Consider the following 25,233-nt stretch of genomic DNA (forward strand, 5'->3'; position numbering starts at 1 on the left):
GGCATCAAATTGAGCGCCACGAAGTCGTCTCAGTGAAGTGGTGGGTAAACTTATTGACGGAGATGGCGTTCATCATGATCCGGAACGAGTCGCTGCTCTACGCAAAATGCCGTTGCCTTCCAATGCAGGCGAATTGCAGCAATTGCTTTGCTCGTGTAACTGGATGCGAGACAGCTTGGTTAGCTATGCTGGTCATGTACAATCACTACAGAAGCGACTTGATGTAACACTAGGAAGTGGAAAACGGATCAAGCGTGCTGCAGCAAAGCTACCGGTGACCTTCACAGACAAGGAACGAGCTGTATTTGATAAAGTCAAGGACTGTTTAGCTACTACAGCTACATTGTCATACCCTAGTCCACAAAGCGTGCTGTTTGTATTCACAGACGCCTCGGACGTAGCATGAAGTGTTATTGTGACGGATTTTGAGAAGTGGGAAATGGGCAAACCGATTGCAGAGCAAACTCATCGACGGCTCCACTGTCTAAGTAGCACATTCACGGGTTCACAAGAAAAATGGAGTGTGCTTGAGAAGGGGGCCTTCGCAATAGTTGCAGCGTGCGACAAACTACCCCACATCCTCTTACGACCAACGGGCTTTCGATTACACTGTGATCACCGCAATTTAATCCATGTGTTCGCCCCACAAGACACTGTGAAAAAGGATGTACGCGGGAAGTTGCTTCGATGGGCAATGAGACTTGGAGAATTTCGGTATGAGATACATCACATCGCCGGAGACGATAACATTTGGGCGGACAGGGTATCACGTTGGGCATGTACGCCGACCTGTACCAGGCTACGCGAAGTACAACACGCCGCCAGCGCGAACGACTGTTACTGCGGCCGCTTGACCAGGATGACTTTGTGTGGCCAACACTAGACACTATCGCGGCTGCTCAACTCAAGGTCGGATCCGAGGACGTGCTAAACGGCTTAGAGGAAGGTGAAGACGGGGTCCAAAGCAAAGACAACAAGTTGTGGGTCCCTACAGATGCTACTGAACTTCTCCAACGCATGTGTGTTATAGCACATTGCGGCCCTCAACGCCTTTGTGGAAGGGACGCGATGCTGGCCCATTTGGGACGCATCTTCCACGTGCCTCAGCTACGCCAATGCGTAGACGAATTTCTGGAACGTTGCTTACTCTGTCATCACGTTAAAGGAGGGAAGATAGTGCCAAGGCCCTGGAGCGAGCCTTACCGGGCCAACGAGCGAAATTAAGCGCTTTACTGGGATTTTCTATACCTTGGTGAATCGTTTGGTGACTTGAAATATCTGTGGGTGCTGAAGGATGATGCAAGTCACTACTGTGAATTGGTTAAGTGTGAGCTACCTACAAGTACCGTTGCGGCTGATGCTATTATGGAGTGGCACAGCCGTTTCGGCATTCCGAAAGATTGGATCAGTGATCAAGGATCTCATTTCAAGAACGAAGTGATTGAGGAGCTTTGTAATAGACTCAAGTGCAAGCAAATATTCTCGCCAACATAAAGCCCATGGATGAATGGGTCTGTCGAACGTGTCATATATTGCAAGTATTAAGGATTCTGATACTAGACTACAAGATCAACCACCGTGACTGGCCCAGGCAAATTCCAGTCGTGCAGGCCAGCCTCAACCATACTGTAGTACCGTCACTGGCCAAGAAAACACCGGATGAGTTGTTCACCGGTCTAGACCCGCCCCCCCCCCCACCTTTGCAAGCAGTGTTCGTTGGGCCTGAAAGTGCTTCAGGCGTACAGCCAACACGCTCTTCGGACGATAGAAAGCTTGGCCCGATTGCGAGCTAGTGTGAAAGACATGCACAGAGCAGTTACAGACGCCCGTCTCAAGCAGACACTGCTCAACAAGAAAAAGGAACGTGGCGACAATATCGCCAACTTCAACGTGGGCGATTATGTACTGCGATCACGTGTCGATGAGAAGAGACAAACAAAGCTACTCGTCACGTAGATTGGTCCCTACTCGGTCACTACAGCGGAGCCACATAGCCTTTTTAAGGTCTAGCACCTTGTGAGCGGCGAAGAACTTGATGCACATGCTTCGCGGCTGAAGTTCTTTGCCGACAAGGACTTAGAAGTGACCGAGGAACTTCTGGAGCACGTGGCTGCCCAATAACAGCTTGTCACTTCAGTAGCTGCAATACTAAATGAGCTGCTGCTTTTATAAAAATGATCCTGTGGTCGAACCTGCAAAACGTGCCAAGCAAAACTGTGCGCACCCGAGCTTCTGTATAAAAAATCTCAGAGGCTAGTAAACGGGTTAATGGCATACAGATAATCAAACTAAGGCTGTGTTCGACTTCTAAACGCTATTCAAACTGGATCTGAAAAACACTGAATTCGCATAGAGACCCTACCGGTACCCCCAACACCGTTTTCTGTACAGAAAACACCAAACCGGTGCTGCCAGCACCATAAGGTGACCAAAGCACCTGAGAGCATCATGACGATAAGACGATATCATAAAACGAGACCGGGCTTCACTACGCTACAGCCGAGACTAAGGTTATTGCAACTCAAAGAGGCGCGTGTTCAAGGAATGGTCGCAGTCCATGGGACATTTATCATTCAAAGGGTGATTTGCGAAGGTATGGTTGTCGAGTCGGTTTTCCCCACGGCAGATTTTCCATACCCAGCATTCACAACCACGAATAACCTTGTCAAGAGCTTTTAAAGAGAGATTTAACGCACTGCGATTGGAAAAAAATGGGGTAATGGCTACATCAATTGATGGCCTGTTGCACAAACGAGAGTACGCCGGCGAAAGCGTTCTCGATCGAACCGACACCAAGCGTTACTGTGGTCCGAAGGTTGAACGAGATGAGGAGAGCGGGTATACTGTTTGAGCGGCCACGTGAGCGGGGCACCATTGCGCTTTTGCCAAATGACGAGGAAGCCGAGGAGAATGAGTCTAATGTTGTAGATATCATTTATCGACGAGTTGTTCGCATCTACGACTCGAAGACTAGCCGATCCAGTGAAGCGCTATCCGTAAAAGTACTGGCCTCGCGCTGCTTCTTTACCGCCCCCCGCAGCGAGTTCTCTCCTACCATCAGAGAAGCGACGAACGCTTCATCATGAACGCCTCATTCATGTCAACGGCGTCGCCCTACGAGATGACATCATCGTCATCTTCACTATCACCACGTTCTGGTTCATTGCTATCCTTACCACCATCTTTAGCCTCGTTTCGCCGGAGCAAAAGCTCGTACTTGCCCTCGTTGTAGCGGGGTTACATGGTGTGGAACACACAGGGGTACGAATACCCGAAGAGTTAAGAAACGCTCAGTTCATAAGTTGGAGAGTTAACAAGGTCTATCAATACGTTGGCTGAAAGCCACACGTTATGCATCTGATTAGGTTTAACTATTCAAGATAGTTAAAGAGATACATTTACCTCTAGGTGGCTTGGCCGCAATAATAGTAAATTAAACACTTCTGGTTTTGAAGAACAAAAGTTAAGGTATTAACTTTGAGCCCTGGTCTTGGGCTGTAAGTGTCCTTTGGATAAGGAGCTTAGTATTAGTGACTATTTGAGTCAAACGTCTTTCTCTGACGCTAAAGCTACGGCAGCCCCGCTGCACTTGGTAGCACTTGTAGTCAATCCGGCTCCTGAGCCGGTTGACTGTATCCTCTGCGAGGATGGAACATCCCGTGTTCGCGAATTTCCCCCCGGCGCAGCAGGACGCGCTTAATAAGCTTATGGCCTTGCTTGACCCGGAGGGCGTGGCTCATCTTGTATCGCAAGGTCCAGAGTCGGTTACCACCAGGCTGGAATCGTTCTCACGCTACGAGAACGCGCTCGCGAAGCACGTCCAAGAGAAGATGAGTGCCGCAACGGCGGCGGCGTCGATGACGCGTGAAGACTCTATGAGACTGAAACCGCTCATGGGAGCGTAAAACCTCTCGAGGGGGAGGATGGAGAGAATGTCCTTCTCTGGACCCCTTAAGTCGTGTGAGCACAGCTCGAACGGAAGTGTTCTGTGTACACTCTAACGCTTTCGAAGAGACGGTGGATGTGACGTTGAATGCCGAGTACAACTTCACGTCGGCGCGACCTGATTGGAGCGCTAGTAGCGCAAGCTCTTTGAGCGGTCCAGAGCCGATGGACCTCAGCTGTGCTGAAGATGAAGAAGCGGAGCTTCTTGCTGCGGGGCGGCGCGCCGGTATCCGCCGATGATTTGAGTGCAATAGCACTAAGTACTTGAGGGCCTATTGCCCTCTGCGCAAGAAGCGCGAGGCTCCGGCGCCTCCCAACCCTCCGGGGCATCGCCGGAAAACACCAACTCCCAGTAGGCTCGGGGCGGCCTACTGGGAAGAACGGAGTTTTGCTGTACCTCGAAGAGATAGAGGGCAACGAGGCTCAGCCCCGAAGAAAGTTACGCTCTCTTACGAGAAGCGTGTGTGCAAGCCGGGCTTGCTGGTCGTTCAAGCGAGCGTGAAGGGTTTTGCAAAGCCATGGAGAGTCTGGATTGACTCGGGAGCCTCGGGCAACTACGCCCGTCGCTCCACCCGGGAAGGGAGTCAGCTGTATGCTGAGGCACTGGAAGTGCCAACGAGAGATACGATCTCTGTCCGTCTCGCGACGGGGACACTGGCAACTGTGTCGAAGGTCTCTGTCGACCTTGGCGTGAAGTTTGAGAACTTTGATAGCGTGGAACGCTGTTTGGTCTTAGACCTGGATGCGAGGTATGACCTCATCCTTGGCATGGCATGGCCGGAACGTCATGAGTCATGGATCGACTGGAAGTCGAAAACGCTGGGTGCGTCGCACCCTGCTCCTAGTGGAGCTTTGGTGAGTCATGAACCCACCTCTGCTAGGAAGCAGAAGCGCTTTTGGCGCGAGCACGAGACCGAGGCGGCCGTAGAGCTGGCCATAGGTATGTCCGAAATTGCTAGCAACGAGGGTGCTGTTTACCCTGTGGGCGTACGTGGTGCGGTACGCTATCCGCTGAGCGCAGTAGGTCAGGTTAATGACCCACTGCTGGGTCCTGGTGAGGACGAACGCGGAGTGGCGCGTTATCCACTGAGTGGTACGAATCTGATCAATGACCTACCGCTGCGTGGCCCGCGGGTCGCGGTCGAGTGCGCGTCGAGGCATCATGGGCGTGGCCCAGGAGATGCAGGTGAAGTCCCACGTAGATCTCTGTGTGAAGGTCAAGGACCTCTTGGCTTTCAGCCGAGTGTATTGCGAGACACTGTATCCTTTCGAGTAGTAATGGTGCTGCTGCACCCGGTGGCGGGAATGGAGATGTCGCCATACCGCCCTCATCCGGCCGGGCTCTGTCGCAGAGCGAGAGGAGGAGAAGACGCAGGGCGTCTGTGACGTCTTCGACGTCGGACAAGGCGTCCAACGTGATGAGCGGCGAGGCGTCACGTGATTGCTGTGAGCAGCTGTACACACTCGTGAACGTAGTGACGGGTGCGTTCGAAGGCGACATCAGCCTTGACACTCCGCCCGCTGCAGACGCTCTGCTAGAGCTGGACGAGATGTCCATTGCCGGGTTTGACGAAGCCTTGAAGGCAGAGGAGCTAGCCGAGAGGGTCCTGCTGGGACCTGAGAAGAAGATGAACTCCTCATCCGTCGTGGACGACGCGGTCCTTGAGGACGCCAAGAAGGCGCTGAGCGCAAGAAGCGGATCGGCGACCCTAAAAGATTCTTCGGATCCCTTCTATCCTGTGGTGAAGGAGTATGGAGACGTTGTCTCGAAAGACCCACCGATGGGCCTGCCTCCGGATCGATGCGTGTGTCATGAGATTGACCTGGTTCCTGGAACCAAACACTACGTGACAAGGCAATGGCATTTTGCCGAGAGAGCAGTGTAACGTCATTGACGCATTCTTCCGTGCGAGGCACGAGGCAGGGATGGTGCGTGAGCGTAAGTCTCCGCACTCGACACCCATGTTCTGTGTCATTAAGCCGAACGGCAAGTGGCGCATTGATCATGTTATTGGCAAGCTAAATGTGGTCACTATCCTGGCGCAAACTCCGATTCCTCGCAAGGATGTTCTGCAGAACAACGTGGTAGGCTGTACGCTGTACAGCTCGCTCGACTTTGTCGATGGTTACTACCAATTGCTCATGAGAGCGAGCGACATTCCGCTGACAGCGGAGCGTACTCCGAGCGGTATGCTCTGGGAGTGGCTGGTGATGCCCCAGGGGCTGTCGAACGCACCAGCAAAATTCAATCGTCTTGTGACGCAGCTGTTTAGACCCCACCGGGCGTACGCTCAAACGTACTTTGCCGATATATCCGTCCATAGTCGTGCTGAGCACGGAAAGTCAGACGTGGATAACCACATTGACCACGTGCGAGCGGAGCATGCGCACTAATAACTTGTATGCCAACTTGGACAAGTGCGTCTTTGGCGCGGAGGAAATACCTTTACTCGGGTGCTTCATTGTAAAGCGAGGCTTAAGGCAGATCCTGCCAAAGTCAAGGCCATCGTGGACTGGGCGGCTCCCAAGAACTAAAAAGACTTACGCAAGTGGCTAGGCTTAGCCAATTACTTGCGCAAGTACAGCGCGAACTACGCGGAGATGGCTCGGCCATTATCAGATCTCCTTAAGAAAGACGCACCATGGTGCTGGAACGTCGAGCACGACGGAGCCTTTGAGGCTGTGAAGTATAGCCTCCTCCAGGCTCCGATCCTTGCGCTACAGGGCCTGGATAGTCCGTTTAGCGTCGTCTGTATCGCCTCCGATTTTGCAATCGGTTGTGCTTTACTACAAGCAGATGCCGAAGGGTGTGAACGCGTGATTGCGTTTGAGTCTCGCCAGCTCAAAGCTGCATAGAAGAACTATCCGGTTCATGACAAAGAGCTACTTGCTATGAAGTATGCTCTAGTCAAATTCAGGGTACACCTGCTAGGCTCTAAGCCTTTTGTGATCTTTACTGATCATGCGTCGCTACGCACTGCGACACAGTCGCCTCATCGCTCTTAAAGAATGGCAAGATGGCTTTCCTTCTTTGCCGAGTATAATTTCAAAGTGAAGTACAAGCCGGGGTGGCTTAATGTAGTGACAGATGCGCTCTCGCGTAGGCCGGACTACGAGTTAGCTCATGTCACGACAGTGACGTCGTCAGTGCCTGACCTGATACGCAGAGCGTATGCACAGATCGACATGTGCGAAGCGCTGCTATGGGCTCTTGAAAGCGAAGCGCTTAAAGACTCTGACAAATTTTGTCTGGGCGCTTACGCGCGAGGCTGCATCGATATTCGCTCGATGGCGGCCTGCTGTACTACAGCACCGACTCTGAGAATAACCCTCGTGAAGTCGTTCTTCATGATGAGTATCTAAAGTATCGAATCCTTTATGAAGTTCATGATATGCCTGTGAGCGGGCACTTAGGTCGGGAGAAGACCTATGGCTCGGTGAGCTCGATGCACTCGTGGTCCAAGTTGTATAAGTGGTCAGCACATGTGTACGTACGTGTGAGACGTGTCAACGGAGAAAGCCCACGCCGAGCACGGCAGCGTCATTGTCGAGTTTGCCTGTCCCCAACCCCAAGGGATGTTTGCAGTCCATGAGTATGGACGTTGTGTTTGGCCTCCCCAAGGATAAGGCGGAAACCACGGGTATTGTGGGCTTTGTAGACCGATTGAGCAAGATGGCTCATTTAGCGGCGGTGTCGGACACCATTGATGGTGACAGTGCAGCTTTGCTGTTTTAAGACCGAGGCTTTCTCCAAATAGCTTGCCTGAGGCAATTGTTTCGGATCAAGACCCGCGCTTCACCGCGAAATTCTGGACGTCCCTCTTCAGGGTGCTCGGCACTCGTTTGGACATGTCCACAGCTGACCATCCGCAGACCGACGGTCAAACCGAGCGCGTGAATCGCGTTGTAGAGGATACCCTCCGAAGCGTATGCGCTGAGGCGCCAAAGCGCTAGAGCCAGATGCTCCCACTCGTTGAGCTCGCATTAAATATAATGAGTGCACGCATCGACAGGCTACACTCCGTTCTACGTGAACGGCTTAGTTAGCCCTCGCGTCCCACTGACGCCGCCACGCAGTGGCTCAGGGCTTGATGGGGGGAGGGATAGCCGAGCGGCTAGCTGACGTCATCCCGGTTGCGGTTCGCAAGCAAGTCGATGACTTCGTCTCTTTGAGACTGAGCGTAATGCGCCAAGTACGCGACGCTATGGCTGAAAGCCAAGACGCGCAGAAGGGACATGCCGCTGACATGGGCAGAAGCAATGTTGAGAGGCCTGAGGTCGGTGACCAAGTTTTGTTAAACGCTAAGAACCTATCTACTCATGCAGTGTCTGCAGTCTTCAAGACGAAGTTGAGACCTCGGTTCATAGGACCGTTCAAGGTCGTGACTAGGAAGGACCTAGCGTATACGCTCAACCTTCCGAAGAAGATGCGCACGCATCCGGTCTTCTATGTTGGCTTGCTTAAGCCATATCAAGCCCTGCTCAGGTGAGCGCGGACGCGTTAGCACCAACGGTGGCTGGACCACGGACAGCTGCAGGGCAGCAGGTGGTAGATCCACGGGAGGCTGAGCGACAGCAAGTGGTGGACCCACGGATGGATGATCAACAGCATGTGGCAGAGCCAGAGATCGCGGAGCAAAGTGATCGAGATGCAGGAGCAAGGCAAGCTGAACGTTCAGTCGAGCGACTGGACGCTCAAGGTCCGAGACCTAGTTGTGAGGCAACAGTGGTGTCTCTAACCTATCCACAAGGTGGATCATCGCTTCGAGATCGACCGATGGGCGTTGAACGTGAACGTTCGCGTCGTGGACGCCGGCGTCGTATGGATGCAGACGCCATTCTGGCAAGTGCTGACTATCCCCGCGAGAGCCCCGCTGAGGCAAGGCCTCCTCCCGCTCTGCCCGATGAGCATGGTGAGCTCCACGTTCACGTGGAACGCCTTGTGGCACGGAGTAAACGCCAGGGTCGTTCCCAGTACTTGGTGAAGTGGAGGGGTTACCCTCTCTCACAGAACTCATGGGAGTTTGAGGTTATCCTCCGACAAGATTGCCCTGACGTCGTTGACGCTTACGACCGGGCACATCATGTGTCAAAGCGCTACCATGGCGTGCGACAGCGTCGCTAGGAGCTGGGCGCCTCCCACTAGAGTGGGAGGCGATCAGGTCTGTAGCTATGCTTCGGCTCTGACCAGTGGATGCAGCAGCCAGCTCGTACGTATGAGCGGTGTTCGCAGCGGGAGCAGGAGGTGGAGAGACCTCGTGGATTTAGGGACATGGTCCCGAAGGAAGCAGGTGCTTCGTGTCGTGCTGAACAAGGTTCAGGCACAAGCGTCTAGATTTACGCATAGTTGTTTTGAAACAACTTGCTCGATGAGCATAATCGAAATGTGGATGCGCTGTAACAGCGAAAGTGGTGTCCTGGACGTGGATCGAGCCACCGACCTGTGGCTTTCAAAGCCAACGCTCGACCACTGAGCTTAAAGGGTGTTGCATTTAAGCTTGTCCATTCAAGGACAACAGTTCATGGAACGAGAGGGCTGTGCCCTGGTGGGTTCGAACGAACGACCTGTGGCTCTCGAAGCCAACGCTCAACCATTGAGCTAAAAGGGTGTTGCTTTTAAGCTTGTCCAAGTGTGGACAATCGTTCATAGAACGAGAGGACGACGCCTTGGTGGGATCGAACCACCGACCTATCGCTTGTGAAGCGAGTGTTCAACCGCTGAGCTGTTGTCGACAACTCGGATGAGTCAAGAGCATAGATCTGAGCGGTTTGCAACGCTTGGAGTAGGCGCGGAGCGCGATCGTAGGTCTGCGACCGCTTAAGAGCAAGATGCGCGCTGCGCTTGGAACATTGGGCCGTGAGCCGACGACAAGAAGTTAGGCATCAACGATGCGTCGGCGTTTGTGAGCTCACGGAGCTGTACAACACTGGTGTGAGGTGTAGTAACCTCCGCCGTCTTAACAAGACGTGACCTCGATGAGGAAAGTTTCAAGAACGGAAGGTTCACATCTTGGTGGGGGAGAGTGTAACGGGGTTACATGGTGTGGAACACACCGAGGTACGAATACCCGAAGAGTTAAGAAACTCTCAGTTCATAAGTTGTAGAGTTAACAAGGTCTATCAATACGTTGGCTGAAAGCCACACGTTAGGCATCTGATTAGGTTTAACTATTCAAGATAGTTAAAGAGATACATTTACGCCTAGGCGGCTTGGCCGCAATAATAGTAAATAAAACACTTCTGGTTTTGAAGCATAAAAGTTAAGGTATTAACTTTGAACCCTGGTCTTGGGCTGTAAGTGTCCTTTGGATAAGGAACTTAGTGTCCGTGACTCTTTGAGCCGAACGTCTTTCTCTGACGCTAAAGCTACGGCAGCCCCTCTGCACTCGTCCTCCGGGACAAACTTCACGTCATACTTGACATGCGTGTGTGGGCGTAGCGTTTGGTCGGGTAAATCCGCCTCTTTCTGCTCATCATGGCTCCTTTCGGGCCTGCCTTCGAGCCTAGATGCCTCCGACAGCAATAGTAGGCTAACCGCCGCATCAAGCTGCAAGGCGTCGGTCTAAATATCGCTCGGCGACAAGCTAAACGCATAAGGGACACCAGATTGGGAAATCGCATCCTCCGACGTGTTATGGTGAGTCAAACAAATTATTCGGGGTTCTTTGAGAGAAAGCAATCGTCGTGTTTTACTGTGACGCACCGACAATTTTTGCAGGATTCCTGGTTGGTGCTGATTTTGCAAGTGGCTGGGCTTAGCCAATTACTTACAAACGTACAGCGCAAAACACGCGGAGATGGTCCGTCCATTGTCGAGTCTACTCTAGAAGGATGCATAGTGGTGACATGACGAAGCCGTCCAGGCTGCGAAAGGGAGCCTGTTACGGGCGCCAGTACGTACTTTATCTTATTCCGAGCCAATGTCCTTACCTTACGCAGAAGTTGCATCCACACGACCATCTTTAAGTAGTCACTGAGCGCCATGTACGCGGCCTCTGTCCTGTCAAACTCAACGCGACGGATTTTTAAAACGTTGATAGCGACAGCACCGGAAAACCACACATCGTCAGCACCACGCCAGTCACGCACAGCCTGACGTCACGGTTGCCGGATCAATCTGCATCGGAGTATGCGACAAGTTCTGTTTCTTGGCGTCTACCGTACGTAAAGCCAGCTTTTTATATTTTTAACAGGTAGCGCCCACGCTGACGTGAGCATCCCAGCGCTTCTCTCCTGGATTGCTAAAAAAACGGCTCAAGTGAGCTGCAGCAATGGAGATGTCGGGTCGTATACCACATTCCAGGTACAGTAGGCCACACACGCGCGAACGGCACGACTTCGAAATATCCTGGCCTTGTTGTTTTCATTTGAGGCTGGCCAGCCTTGGTAGATGAACCCCAGCTTCTATTAGATCTAGACACGACTTCGCGTCATCTGCCCGAGCTTTTAAATGGTTGACTTTGTATACGCTTGTTGGCTGATGCGTAGAGTTTTGTACTCCATGTCGTAGACAATCTGGATCTTGAAAAATTGAATCGTACACTTTCGAGGTCTTTGATCTCGAAATTTGTCGGTGACCACTGCCTGCACCGAAGCGATAATATCCTTATCCTTCGTAGCCATGCGCTTGTCGTCGGCGTATAGACAGGCTATATACTGGTCGCTACCTTCATCAGTCGAGTATACTTATGGTTAGGCGTCGCCTTGAAACGACAATATTCCCGATGAAATTTGAATAAATTACATAGCTTTGTTCCAAAACGTACTCCCAGTGGAAATTTGAAGGATCGCGATGTTTCGCTGGAACAAAATGGTAGCTCAAAGAGATTCCTTATTTTCTGACAAATACCGTTTATAACCCTGGAGTATCTAGAGAATAGAAAGCTTTAGTTTTAGAGACTAAAGTCCTATATTATCACGAGAAATACCTTTGGCGAACATTCACTGACCTGACTTCAGAATGATCCCCGTTGGGCTTCCCAGTATCTAGCTTCGCTACATACCTCCCAGTGAAAAGCCTTTATTACCAGCTCAAATCCCTCGTGAAGCGGTCTGATCCGCTCTGCGTTTTCTTTAAAAATTTGGTCAGATATTCTGTATGACGGTAAGAGCAGATGAGATGCTCTTGATCAAGGCATGCCACGTGGCCCACCTAAGAAAATTCCAACAGCAGCATGGACCTGGTCGCGCGAACACTTCACTATCTACGAGAGAAACGACCTCCCTTGGCTGGTAAAACCTTACACAAAAGGGTTCTAAAACGTTCTTATTGCTCTAATTGAATTGGTTTTGAAGCCGGATAATTATATTGACAGTACATTGGTTTTACTTGCATTCGTTTGTATAATTACACCATAATAATAATCAGCCGCGGTTAGTTTGGCTGGGCGCCCCCTCGATTCGCTTCGCTCGGAATTTAACGATGGGATATACCGGAGAGTGCAATGTGCGGCTCGCACCCGCTCACCTTCATTGGGAAGCCGTATCGCAGTATGTAATATAATTAGCAGCATGCAAAAAAAAGTTCTTTTTACAACAATTAGGACATTTTAGAGCACTTTATGTACGTTTCACGATCCCCTCGACACCCTAGCCAGCCCCAGCCATAAGCACGGTCCCCAGTAGCGGATTGTCCGTGCCTCGGGAAAAATGAAGGCATTTCCACGAAAACAAATACTTAACCGACTGCACGCCCAAACGCAACATGAAACCTAACCGTAAACCCTATCATACATATATTTTAATCGAGCTACTGCACAATCATCGATCTATACTCAACAAAGTCGTGCCTTGCACGAAAAAGCTTTGATAACGTTAATTATGAAAAATAGAGTGCTTAATAAGCGTGGAGCTGGTCACACTCTGCTTCCAGGCGCTTAAGACGTTCTGTGCCCTAGAGCGGCCTGCTAAGGCCTCAAATACTGTAAGCAATTACGCGTAAGGGTCTCGACAAGGTAATGCGCCGTAATGACTTAGCTCTGGTTACAGCCACGTAAAAGGAAGAGCGTTGAGGCTGACGACGGGTGGGATGTCGTAGCGTCCCGATAATGACCTTTTCAGCTGAATGACCCAGGCACGTTTCGGTAGTTAAAGCACCCGCAGGCGTGAGAGGCATTTGCTCGACGGTGACCGAGAAAGATCGCTTCCGTATTGCAAATTTACACCACTTTCCTTCCAACGACGAGCGGGCCAACTCCAGGGGGAACACAACGAACAATAGTTTCTTTGGTAAGAATTTGTTCGTCGAGCTGCATGTATCATGGGGGGTGGGGGGCTAGCGAATGAAAATGCGTTTGGTGTGTGCCGGCATTTGTTGCTGTAATTTTGTCATCTTCAGCTAGCTGGAAACCATATCATTTGCCAGGTGTAACGCGTGCGATTCGTTTTTTATACATTGTGTCCGTCACAGACGTATTTCGGGCAGGAATTCAAGTATATTGAAATTTGTATGCATTGGATAGGGCTTCTGACACATTTCAGGCAGCGCGACTTAACTATGGAGCACCGTGACCTCCTGACTAAGTACGCTCACACAACCACTGACATTGGGAAAAAGGCTTCGTCACTTGGAGGCGCTTTCGCATGTTTAGCAGAAGGATGGCTTCTTGCGCGGTTTCGACGCACCTGGATCCTTCTTGTTAGTTCGGTGAGCAGCGTTTTGCGCCTTCGCGTGGCGGTTCTCCTCCTGTTGCAGCACCAGCTGTGTTCTTGCTGTTTGATATTGTTTTTTGTCGTGCAGGTTCATTGCCGCTTGCTCTATCTTTTCGAGTGAAGTAGACTTCTTGTTGGCCTCTTTCAGCGCTTTGGCGTCCGCTTTAGCTTGAGCAGCAGCTTTCATCTCCTCATAGCTCAACAAGTCGCCGCCATATTAGTTTTCGTCTACCCACTTCCCATCTATTCGCTTCTGCGGTATTAGAGCTGTGGCTGAAGTACGCAGAAGATTGACCAAGTTAAGTCCATCCACATCCAAATCTAATTCGCGGAGGACTCTCTTTTGGCGCTCAATGACGGTTAACCGTCCTGAAGGAGGGGCAATCGGGCCTAGAAATATTGATAGATGTGGCATCGAATCGCGGGTAACCACAGGTGCGTTACAGACAATCCCTTTCATCATTTTATCAATCGACAATGGATATACACCTGCCTTCGCATACCCCCGTTTTGCATTTTCAGGTCGGCACGCCAATATCAACGGATCGCGGGAAATTTCAGCAATGCTGTCTTTGTTTGGTAGCATGTAGTAGTGTGTTGATGGGAATCGCTTTAAAGCTAGCTGGTATGGACGCTTGACCGAGCCAAAGACAGACACGTCTAGAGGCTGGAGGAAGTTCAAGGTATGTGCAGGCAGCACGAAAAGATGCACGTCATGCTCTTGGCCATACTTCACAACTTCAAATTGAATGTGCGAATAATGACCATCTAATACCAACAGTTGCGGCCGCGCAGGGGGCAATTGCTCGACGAACCAGTTATACCAATTCAAAAACAGCTTACCATTGATATTCGAGCTGTGGCTCATCGCACACACCGCTCCTGGCTCCGTTCCTTCCATCAAGTTCAGCTTGCGGCACGTGCCTTTAAAGATATACATGGGTAACATTCGAGCTCCGGATGCACTAGTGCAGGCCACTATACTGGTATTTTCACGGTCACTAGAGCCTGGACGCTGGCTCGAATCACTTTTGAACAAATATCGCGTTCATTACCAAGTCCCTGAGGGCAGATTCCAGTTTCACCACAGCTCCAGATGCAGTCCGGCTTGTCCAGGAGATCGAACTTTGTTAACACGGCTTTCAAATTGTTGAAGTACCTCATCACAACATTAGGATAGGGGCTTTCAGCTCGCTTTACGTCCAACTGCTGAGAACGACGGACAGATATCTCCCGGTAATTTCGGATCCATCGCGTTATGTACTTGTCATTGCGGGATTCATCTGTCAATGGACGAGTACCAGTCTCCTCCGCTGCCCGGCGCAGCATGCACCGCAGTTCGTCGAAACTAACGCACATGCCATGAAGCGCTCGATAAACGATAATTTCTACCAGCCCTCTGTCACCACCCTCCGAAATGTTAACAAGTTGAGGTCCAGGACGCACTACAATTGGCACTAGGCCTAGATGCCGCTGGCGAAGTGGTTCGCGAGATACACCGTATGTTTTTGTCGCTTGACCTTCTTCTTCTGCTGCTTCACAGGCTTCTTCATGATGAGGGTTTTGATGAAGTTTTCTCTTGGTCGGTGTGCTGGCTAGTGAGATCGAAGAAGCGCGCGATGGCTCGTTCGAAAGGAGGTTTTTGCGCCTTTTTAGCCAAAGGTATACGTGCTATGCGAGGTGAGCAGTTTTCAAATTAGAGGACTAAAATTGAACCTCTTTTCTTCTTATTGACTAGACTTTGTATGTGAGGACGTTTTGCCCGAAATATGTCCTCGCCCGAAATATGTCTGTGACGGATATAAGCCAAGCACTTATAAAATCTGCATTGGGAGCCTACCAGTTTATCGCCCCGGATTTCATACGTATCTAATTAAATTGTAGCACCTTAATCAGGTTTTAGCTTTAACGAACTGCTGACGCACATTCTACACTACAAACGCGGTCTTATCAGAGAGAGCGACTGCACAGGTAACCTTCGTTTATTTATAAAAGCACTACAGGTACTAGATTATTACCCCATCTCTCACGGCCAAAACCGCCCCTGCATAGTGCTGGTAAAAACCATGAAAATACCAGCATAAACTTGATATTTTATTGCCTGCGATAAGTACAAGACCGATTTATGCCTTGCGGGAAGTTGATCAAACCGACTGTGAGCTCGGCGCAGTGCTCTGCACCAGCGATTTCGTCACATACACCGCCACGTGCTCAAGGGACTAGAACATGGAGTATATAAAACATTAGAATTTGGTCCGTTTATTTGAAATGAACAAATGGTAGCCCGGTTATGTTTGTTAGCTTCTGCAGATGGATACTTTCTGCTATCCGACTTTCTTTTACTCCTACGCACTATTATTCCTCGCGATCAGACGCTTCCTCCTTCCCTCCTCGTCGCCTTCACTCGTCCCTTCTTCTGATCCACTCTCACCGGCATTGGGGTCAAGGGCTGAACGGGTGGCGCTTCTTATCAAGCACTCGCGTCTGGGTGTTTTGGTCGACTGGCCGCGGGCGCTCCTCCCCGTTCTTCTACTTGATGTGCCATATTTGATGACACGTCATGTTGTTAATTGCATAGTGACTGGGGTGCACGCGCTCGCACAGGTAGACGCTACACCAACCATAACTTATAAATGTTGATACAGGGGTGAAGCTGGCAAGACCCACCGTTTGTTTTCGTCATTGCAGGCTTCACAGTAATATTTGGTGGTATGGATTTGCCCAACCATGGTCTTTCGGATGAAACAAACTTTGCACTGGTGCTGCGGGCGTTTTCGGAAGCCCTTGTGGACCTGTACCCACTCCGGGAGTTCTGATAGCTTGTGTTCGGTACCAATCGTGCTGTTACTCCGAGTAGGTGTTAAAAGTCCTGGTTAATAGCTCTGTTCATTGGCAAAACAACATAAAGTATAATATTAATTTATGTATGTAAGTATGTAAATCGGGCTGCCACGTTTTTGCATCTTAACTTTTTCCAAAATAATGTAGATCCGAGCTACCAAAACCCAGCTAATGTGGTCGCAAATCAGTGCATCCACTCTGGCTTCTTTTTATCTCATTGCTGCTCGGTCCATGCAATTTTTTTCTCCTAACCACATGCATTTCACGGTTTTTAAGCATGTTGTATATACAACATGTTAAGAAAAAGCCAAACCTCGCATGTTTTTATTTACAACGTTTGAGAGCGGGTGATTAAGGGTTCTTGGGCTCTGAATTACTTGAAGCATTTATTTTCTCGCGGAAAATGCTTGAATAAGTAAATACTTTAATGAGGGTATCGAAGACGGGAAGAATAAGACCTAATTCTTACACATAGCTCTGAAAATGAATTTCAGAGAGCACGTAGCAACTCTCCTCTCTGACGATGCTCGTCAAGGTTGGGCAAATGCATTCGTCGGCAAGCAGTTCATTTCGCTGTCTTGAGTTTGGCCATCTATAGGTCGCCACGCAATAACGTTGCATCAAATCCATAATGAATTATATTTGTTAAGACAGAAAGTATTGATGTTATAAGAGTAATCTGCCGCCGGCTGATATGATGCCCCCAGATGATGGGCATCAGTGGCGAACAGGCGTGACCATTAACTTTGCGTGTACTGTATGCAGTGCTTGGTGGCTCTTCAGTGGCGATGGACCAGCGTGTGATTTACTAAGCCTGATATCCTAGGCTGGGAGCGGAGAACGAAGCTAAAGCCTAAGGATTTCTGTGTGGCTTGATGATCCCCCAGTGGCGATGGACCAGCTGGTGAGATATCAAGTCTGGGATCGTATATTTGGACGCATGAGATGCAGCCAAAGTCCATGGTGCTCCAAGGAGAGGCTGTGCAAGCCCTCATCAAGGAGGCAAACAGACAAGGGCGCAGCAGGAGTAGTGCCAGGTATCGATCTCTTTATATTCAATCACTTTGCAATTTACTTTGTCCCCCATACTTGGTCGTGAACGCCGAGGACACAGATCAAAGAGCATTTCCACGTCGTTGACAAGATGCTAAGTTTAAGAGAGGTCGTGCCTTCTTCCAATATGGTTTATTTCTCCAGTCTACGAGCGTGGAAAACCTCCAGTCCATGATACCATATTGCTTAATATTACCGGATTGTAAGCCAATTACAAACTTCTTAAGTTTTTTTGTTTGATTCGCAAAAATCCATAGACGACCATATAGTACAAACAAACAGCCTTAATACAAACACAACCCATTTTTTATCAACGCTCTTGCAGTCCATGAAAACGCCTTGATTACTATTATAGCAGAGCCTCATCTATCACTCGGTAAAATTATTTTACTTAAGAACGACCGGGGTATTTCGAAAACCGACAGCATGTAAGTTTCTTCTATTTAGAAGCTTCTTCCGCTAGCTATAAACGTCCATATCGGCTGTCCTACTGCTTTAGTACATCGAGAGCAGGTCGCTCACTGAAAATACTGGTTTACGAAGACGTTAATCGCTGAAGCGACCAGCGATCGATGTAACCGCGTCACCAGACTTACCAGTCTTTCAAAATACCGGTGGAAGACCAACCGCTTTTCTTCCATATTTAAAACGCTGAGGAGAAGAGAGGGTCGTCGTCCTTGAGCTGGCTGTGAGCCACTTGTCTGTCTCTTCGCTGCTGTCTCTGCCTTGCTGGTCGTGTGTTTTGCAGCCCTGCGAGCTTGCAGTTTTAAAAACGCTGGTTCGTGGCAAAAACTAAATGAGCGGCTTAAGATTTAATGCTCTCTCTACTTGGGTGCACCGTGTTGCATCATCTGGCTGCAGAAGGTGAGACCAGTTGTTCTATTGAGCTAGCAATTGTAGTCGTTCAAACTGCAACCAACATCAACACCGAAGCAAACCGCATGGTTATCGATATCTTGACGAAGCCTTGGCCTGTTGCGTATCAGAAATATTTCGAAATGAAACAGGTCGGATAAAGATTTTGTACAAAATATGTACAACTATAGCAGATCACGCTCAACACATAGGAGGCTGACGATCGCTCTATGCATCACCCGTTGTCGGTGGGACGTCAGCTTTACAAACAGAAATGTGAAAACCAGGGCTGGGAGCAAAGCGCTAGCAAAGCGGCATTCGGAGCAGAGGTTGCAGAAACTAAAACCAATAAAATAGCAATTATATTTTTTGATCGGAATAGCTTATTATTGCTCCTTCTTCTTTCCCATACATTGTAAATATGTAAAATATTCTGCAATACTTAATGATGTACAAAATGTCGGTATAAATATAAGTTGGATAATGCATTTATTGCAATAATTGGTCAAAGTACCTTATTATTGATTAGGACTGTATTGCAATGTACCAATGTACGGTATATTACTGAGCTCGATATAATAAAAATATTTTATTTTTCAGCCTGATTCGGAGCATGCCCGAAGTCGTAGCCGGGTCATCAAAAAATATACGGCTGACAGTGGCAATATACAGCTCCAACCATCAAGACGAAAAAAATATTTCACCTTTGCGATGGGGTGCGCGTGTACGGCGACGACGAAGTAGCAAAGTGATAGAATGGCCCACGTAGCCGCTATGCATTTGTAGAGCTATGAGTCTACAAAGAAGGAGATAAGGTCCATGAGTATGGCATTACTTAAGCATGTTTAAAAAATGCTGGGTAATCGCTTAATAATATATTTTCCGAAATAATGTTTGTGAACAAGTACAAACTGTGTCTGAGACCCACTTGGAGTAGCCAATCAATTTGTAGACGCGAGCCCGACTCGTACTGGGAGCATAAATCTTAGGAGCAGCGGCTCTTTTTGTAGTATTATCGGTATTGATACTGATCCACGCAATAAGGATAGTATCAATTGATACTGATCCAGTGGCACGAAACGCTGATCCTAATACTGATTGCATGATACCTGTATTTGATCCAAATAATAAAGCACGACATTAGCAAAGGAAACCTAAACCAAATAGATGGCCAACTTCTCTCTCTCATTAGCCAGCGCCCATCTAGCTACATCCCGAATCCTTGCTAAGGAATCGGTCTCGTCCCAGCGTGCTCGGAGATCGTTAACAACGTAGCCACTGGGGCTAAAATGGATCCCTTGTCTTTTCTGTAGGAGTAGATTCGTGGCCGAGCTGAGGGCCGAGCTAAAGTTCCGGTGGAGACCAGAGCTCCAGAGGCCAGCACGGCCGACGAGAGGACGAAACCCACAACACATGTATTAAATTTTGAGATGGTAGAAATTAAAATGGTTCGTAAACGGATCTAGGAGCCAGATTACACATGTTGATTTGAGTTTGCAGCCCATCACGAGCCTCAAGCCCCGAAAACGGAAGTGGGCCACGTGGTATTTGCAGAGACGGGCCCAGCGCCGAGCTCACCAGCGAAAAGACCCGTCGCACTCTTTAGAACTTGTGTTTTTCTAGAAGTGGGGTCTGGTCTCTCTTTTAATACCGGCTCAATGTGAGCCCAAAAACTTATCTTCAATTATAATTTTGAGAGCCGGATGGGAGACTCTCATAAAAATTAAAAGCTTGACTTCGAATGCTTTCTTCACAGTATTGGCATACCGGCTCCATGCTGGCGATGGGAAGCTACATCATCACTGTTGACGAAGCCTGAAAACCTATCCACTCATGGATCATCAATACAAGCACATTTCTTTGATAGTAATCCCTGCACATAGAATACCCTCCGACAAGAATAGAGTATTGTCTTGTAGTTTACAAGCCTTAGATAAAAATACCTCTCACTCCTCGATCGGAATATAAGAAACAAATTAAGAAAAATGACTGTTCTAAGGTGCTTAACTATGTGAAACTGACCATTGTGCTGCACGTCCAAAGTAGGCAACTTGCTGCCTGCACCCTTCCTTCCTGCTTAGGTCGTCTCGCAGTTCTCTTTGCATCATTCTAAGCCTTTGTTCACTTTATTCGACACGCCCGTTGAATATGCTCGAATAAGCAGCTTTGCAATCCACTTGAGGTGCTCCTTTATTTCCACAGAATCGAGCTTCACATCATTATTCTCTGCTTCGCCTCCAGTATCTTCGCAGGCACCCATCGACTTACCACTCACGGGAACTTCCTCCACTTCGATTCCACAGAAGCTGTAAAGCCACGGATTCGACCACGTAGATCGCAGCAAATTTTGCTGCCTCTACTCTGATGGCTTTACCGATTACAGTCCTTCCTTCCTTCCTCCTCGCACCAGCCCACCCACTCGACCAGCGCGGTGTCCAGCTCGTGACTTTTCGGTTAACACATAGCCTCCAGTGCCGTCTCATGCTTTAGTATCTTAGACATTGTTATTTGAGATGGTCGCTGTTGCAGCAGCAAAGATGAATAGGCTCAACTCGGGCTTCTGTAAATGTACCATTTCGAAAGTACATTTGGCTGAGCCACTCCACACAAGAATACCCTTAGATAGGAAAACATGTTGGTTCCCGACACTATGACTACCGAAGGGCTCACCTGTGGCTCGTCCCGCCCTCATGCATGTACCGTATACCGGTATGTATGTGCATGCATCTGACTCTCTCCAATTTTTTTGTCATTTCACATTTGTTTGACAAGCCCACAGTAGTGTCTTACAATGTGTTCCCTGTTAGGCTGACTTATATCAATAACGCTCTTAGAGTTTGCTCTACTTGGACGGGTTGATGGTGCATTCAGCCAAAACACGATCAAAACTGAAGATGATGCTGTTCTAACTCATCGAATATTGAGAAGACACGCCCGGTCAGCTTTCGATAAAGGCGGCGACGCGCTCGAAGAGAGAACCATCGGTATTAAGGTACCGGGTACTGCGATGATTATATCCCTGGTCAAGTCGGGAGAAGAAACGCTTACAAAGCTAGCAACAAGGTCGACGTCGGACAAGCAAAAGCTCACAGAAAATCTTTTCCGGAACCTCAACGTTGGCGCGTTGAAGACCAAACTTCTAGAGAGTGAGTCTTATCAAGCGTGGGCTCGCTCTGTAAGCAAACTCTACAAGAAGAAACCTCAAGAGGGTCAAGCAGCCATGTTTCAAACACTGGTAGGCAAAGCGGTGATGAGGCTCTGGCCAACCTTCTGGCTCAAGCACGTCAATTTTCAGCGACGAAGAGCGTTGCACAACAGTTGGAAAAGGCTCAAATCGACAACTGGCTCGCCCAACGGAAAACGGTGGACGACATTTACGATCTTCTGAAGCTGGACACAGTGGACAATATTTTTTTAAGTCCATCGTTGGAAACATGGATCTCTTACACCACAAGACTGAAAACGGTTAAGCCGCACGAATGGCTGGCGGTCAAACTCACCAAACGTAATGGTGAAGACGGATTAGCACGTATGGTCGCTGCGGCAAAATCTGACATTAGGAACCTACCTGGTAAATACACGGCGATGAGTGTGGACCATGCCTTGACCGATAGCTGGTTAAAAGAAGGGAAAACGCTTGATGATGCTTTCAGGCTTCTACGTCTTGATACAGCAAGTAGACACAATGTTCTGGAGAATCCTGCACTGAACACGTGGGTGTTGTACGTAAAGGACCTGAAAAAGGAAAACGCATTTCCGCTAATGTTTGTCGCCATGCAGAATCGATACGGCGAAACGAACTGTGGAGAATGTATCGAATAAATGCAGACGATGCGTTTAGCTATCGGAAGCTTGAAAAGGGGGACAATCTTTTTAAGAATCCAGCGTTGGGTACGTGGACTTCTTACGTCAACAGCCTCTACAAGACCGGGAAAACACAAGACGAATATGCCGCTGTCTCTGTGTTGGAGAAACGATTTGGTGGCGATATGGATCTTGCACGTATGCTTTATAGGGCTGAGAAAGATGCTACGGTTATGAAAGAAACTATTGCTGGCTTGCGGTCACTGCAGTTTAAGAAATGGTACAATGCCAACATGACACCCGGTATCATTCAGAAACGGCTAACAGAACGGAAGGACGCGATAAATGGGGGTGTTTTCGGCGATTACATCAGCTACTACAAGAGCTACTGGCCGAACATTTTTAAAGCCGCGGGGATCGGTGGATGAACTCGCCACATCCCTACGTCATACTAGGTCGTCTGCGACTTACAGTGGAATTGCAAAAATACAGGGTTTTTTTAACTGGGTCTGTTTTCTTTTCGAGATTTGATAGGTAAAATTTAATTTATAGAAAGTATTTCCGTGTATGGATCAACTATGAATCACCTCATGAATGATAGAAGGGACATACTACTGGGCAACTTGTGCCTGGATTCACTTGATAAATTTGTGAGGATAATCGATCTTTCTTCAAATACAATTTCTTAAATAAATATATCTGGCCCACAAAAGCAGCACAAACTGCTTTTCTTGCTTCCCGCAGATCCATTTTGCAACTGTTTCTTTTTTTTCTTTTGTTGCCAAATTTGTTGATAACACACTCCTACTTGATGAAGAGTGGTCTAGCGACTGCGGCGACGAATAGTTGTGACCACGCGAAAGTATTGCTCAATGACCGAATTTGCACAATACGCCTCAGAAATTCTCGATGGCAGTGGGCAACTCTTCATATTAGAGATAAAAGGCCTCTTTAATGAAACAGGAAGTCAGACAACATAGAAGACTCCTTACATCGGATCAGCTTTTATGGCTCGTACCTACGGCCGCGCACTTTTTTCTTGTCTTCGCACTAAGTGCCGGTACAGCGTACTTGTGACATCTGCCAAGCTCTGCGATTGCACGTTGGCACGTGTAACGGGGTACGTAGCCCTAAGTGTACCCTGGTTACATGAAGTGTGACACTTCACACTTCAGGTGTATGACACGTCATACTCCGGGATATTTGGTACAAGGTACCAAGGTCGTTCAAAGCCAACCATCGATTGCATTTCTATAGGTAACTTATAGTTTGTATTAAACCCAAACTTATCCTACCTATAAATATACTCAGTTTACAATCTACCTTATTTAGGTCACTTCGCTCTCTTTAAATAAAGAGGGGACCTGTGAACTGCCGTTCACTGAGAGTTTGTATACTCTCGGAAGATAACTTCCTCTAGCGCAAGGTGCTGTGTGACCCCGTCACAGCACGTGCCTTGCCGTGGATTTGGCAACGGCACGTGGATCGACCACAATTGGTCCAAAACGCGCGTGTGCTCCGTCGTTGCTTCCGCTCCAGGAAGCAGTTACATCCTTTGCATTTCTCTAAGCTCTCAATACAGTCATTGTTCATTCCACCGTTTCCGGCACACACGGATAATACAGCTGGTAGCACTTGTTCGTCCCGCTTCTGTCTCACCGTTGCTTCTGCTCGTCCGTCTCCGCTCCACTCCATCTCGTCGTCTCACTGTCCGCTCCGCTTCTGCCGCTTCGTTCTGAGGAGATTTTGGAAATCGCTATCTGTCATGGATTCTGGAGAGCATTTCGTCCTGGCGCAAGTCTCATGAAGGGTTTGACGGCCGCTATGGGTCAGCTTGCTGACCATCTGATGCAGCAAAACCATCAGATCCAGTCGTCGTTGTTTGAGCAGCTCCATGCTCAACGACCTGCTCCTGGGTTCAAGGCTGAGGGCACCAGAATGCCAACTTTTTCTGGTGTCCCCGAGGAGTGTGGACAAATTCATCTTTGCCGCCTAGCTCTTCATGCAAGGCAAGAATGTGGACTACACCAGTGCGCCAACAACATCCGCGTCGTGGCGATGCTCGCGTCAAATTTGCGTGGTGGATTCTCGTCGTGATACCACATCAGGGTTGCCATCGAGAAGCGGTCCCTGCAAAATATTGCGGCATTTCAAGCTGCCCTCACTAAAGCATTTGTCCCACCAGATCAGCAGTATAGTGTCGGAGCCGGCCTCCAACAATGTCACCAAGTCGGCACAATTAACGATTATGTATCGCAATTCCGCCGCCTTATCGCGCAAGTCCGTGATATGGGCCAGCTCGACCAGATCGATCACTTATGTGTGGGGTTGAAAGAAGAAACACGCCAGGAGGTGAGCTATCTTCGCTGCCAGACTCTCAGTGCTGCGATCTCACACGCGCAGCACTATGAAAGGGCCCACTTCACCGGGAACATTGTCTCACGTGATCAAGCTGGCCGGACGGCTGCCACGACTACCCCTGAGCCGATGGACATTAGCGCTATGGATTCTCGTCGTATCTTTTAAGAGGCTTGTCGTCAGCACCGATTGTGTTTCTACTGCAAGGCACCTTGACATCGCATCCGCGACTGTCCCAAGAAACCACAGCAGGGAAACGACTACGCTCAGCGAACGTAAATGGAGTGTTCGCTGAGCCTGAACCCATTTCTGAATCTCCTATGACGATATTTGTGGAAGCAGAGCATGCTGTGAGCGACGTTTCGGCTGCTAACCTCTGTGTTAGTACAAGCGAGGCGGCGCCAGGCTCGACACCCCTGCTATTTTGCGATGATGTTGCTGAAGGACACAAGTTGCGCATGCTGGTGGACTTGGGCGTGTCGCATTGCATCGGCAAGCCCGGTAATGTCGTGCCGCTTCCCGTCGAACAGAAGGTGAATATTACAGCGCGAGGCTTTGACGGCAAGTCTGAGTCCCGCATGGTGTGTACGGGTAAGCTGGTCGTGTCGGTGGAACGCTGTCAATCCACCCAGGCTCCGTTTTTGAGTGGCCAATTGATCAAGCGTAAGATGGCATCCTCGGCCAACCTTGGCTCCAGCAGGCTAACCCTTCCATCGACTGGCCCCG

General features: G+C 49.2%; 1 protein-coding gene and 1 non-coding gene across 2 annotated transcripts; one reads left to right on the plus strand and one right to left on the minus strand.

The window, feature by feature from the left end:
• Positions 1 to 687: 687 nt before the first annotated feature.
• On the plus strand, positions 688 to 1,441 carry PITG_04119 (uncharacterized protein; the record flags this gene model as incomplete). The annotated part of the gene is made up of 3 exons (XM_002905779.1): positions 688 to 714; positions 763 to 946; positions 1,380 to 1,441. 3 exons carry the CDS (start codon positions 688 to 690, stop codon positions 1,439 to 1,441), a joined length of 273 nt encoding a protein of 90 aa, XP_002905825.1.
• A 7,919-nt stretch (positions 1,442 to 9,360) lies between these two features.
• PITG_25908 lies at positions 9,361 to 9,428 on the minus strand. Its single transcript has one exon. It is a non-coding gene; the product is annotated as a tRNA-Ser (tRNA).
• Positions 9,429 to 25,233: the final 15,805 nt, after the last annotated feature.

This window comes from Phytophthora infestans, genomic scaffold (genome assembly GCF_000142945.1).
Source record: "Phytophthora infestans T30-4 supercont1.5 genomic scaffold, whole genome shotgun sequence".
Taxonomy (NCBI): domain Eukaryota; phylum Oomycota; class Peronosporomycetes; order Peronosporales; family Peronosporaceae; genus Phytophthora; species Phytophthora infestans.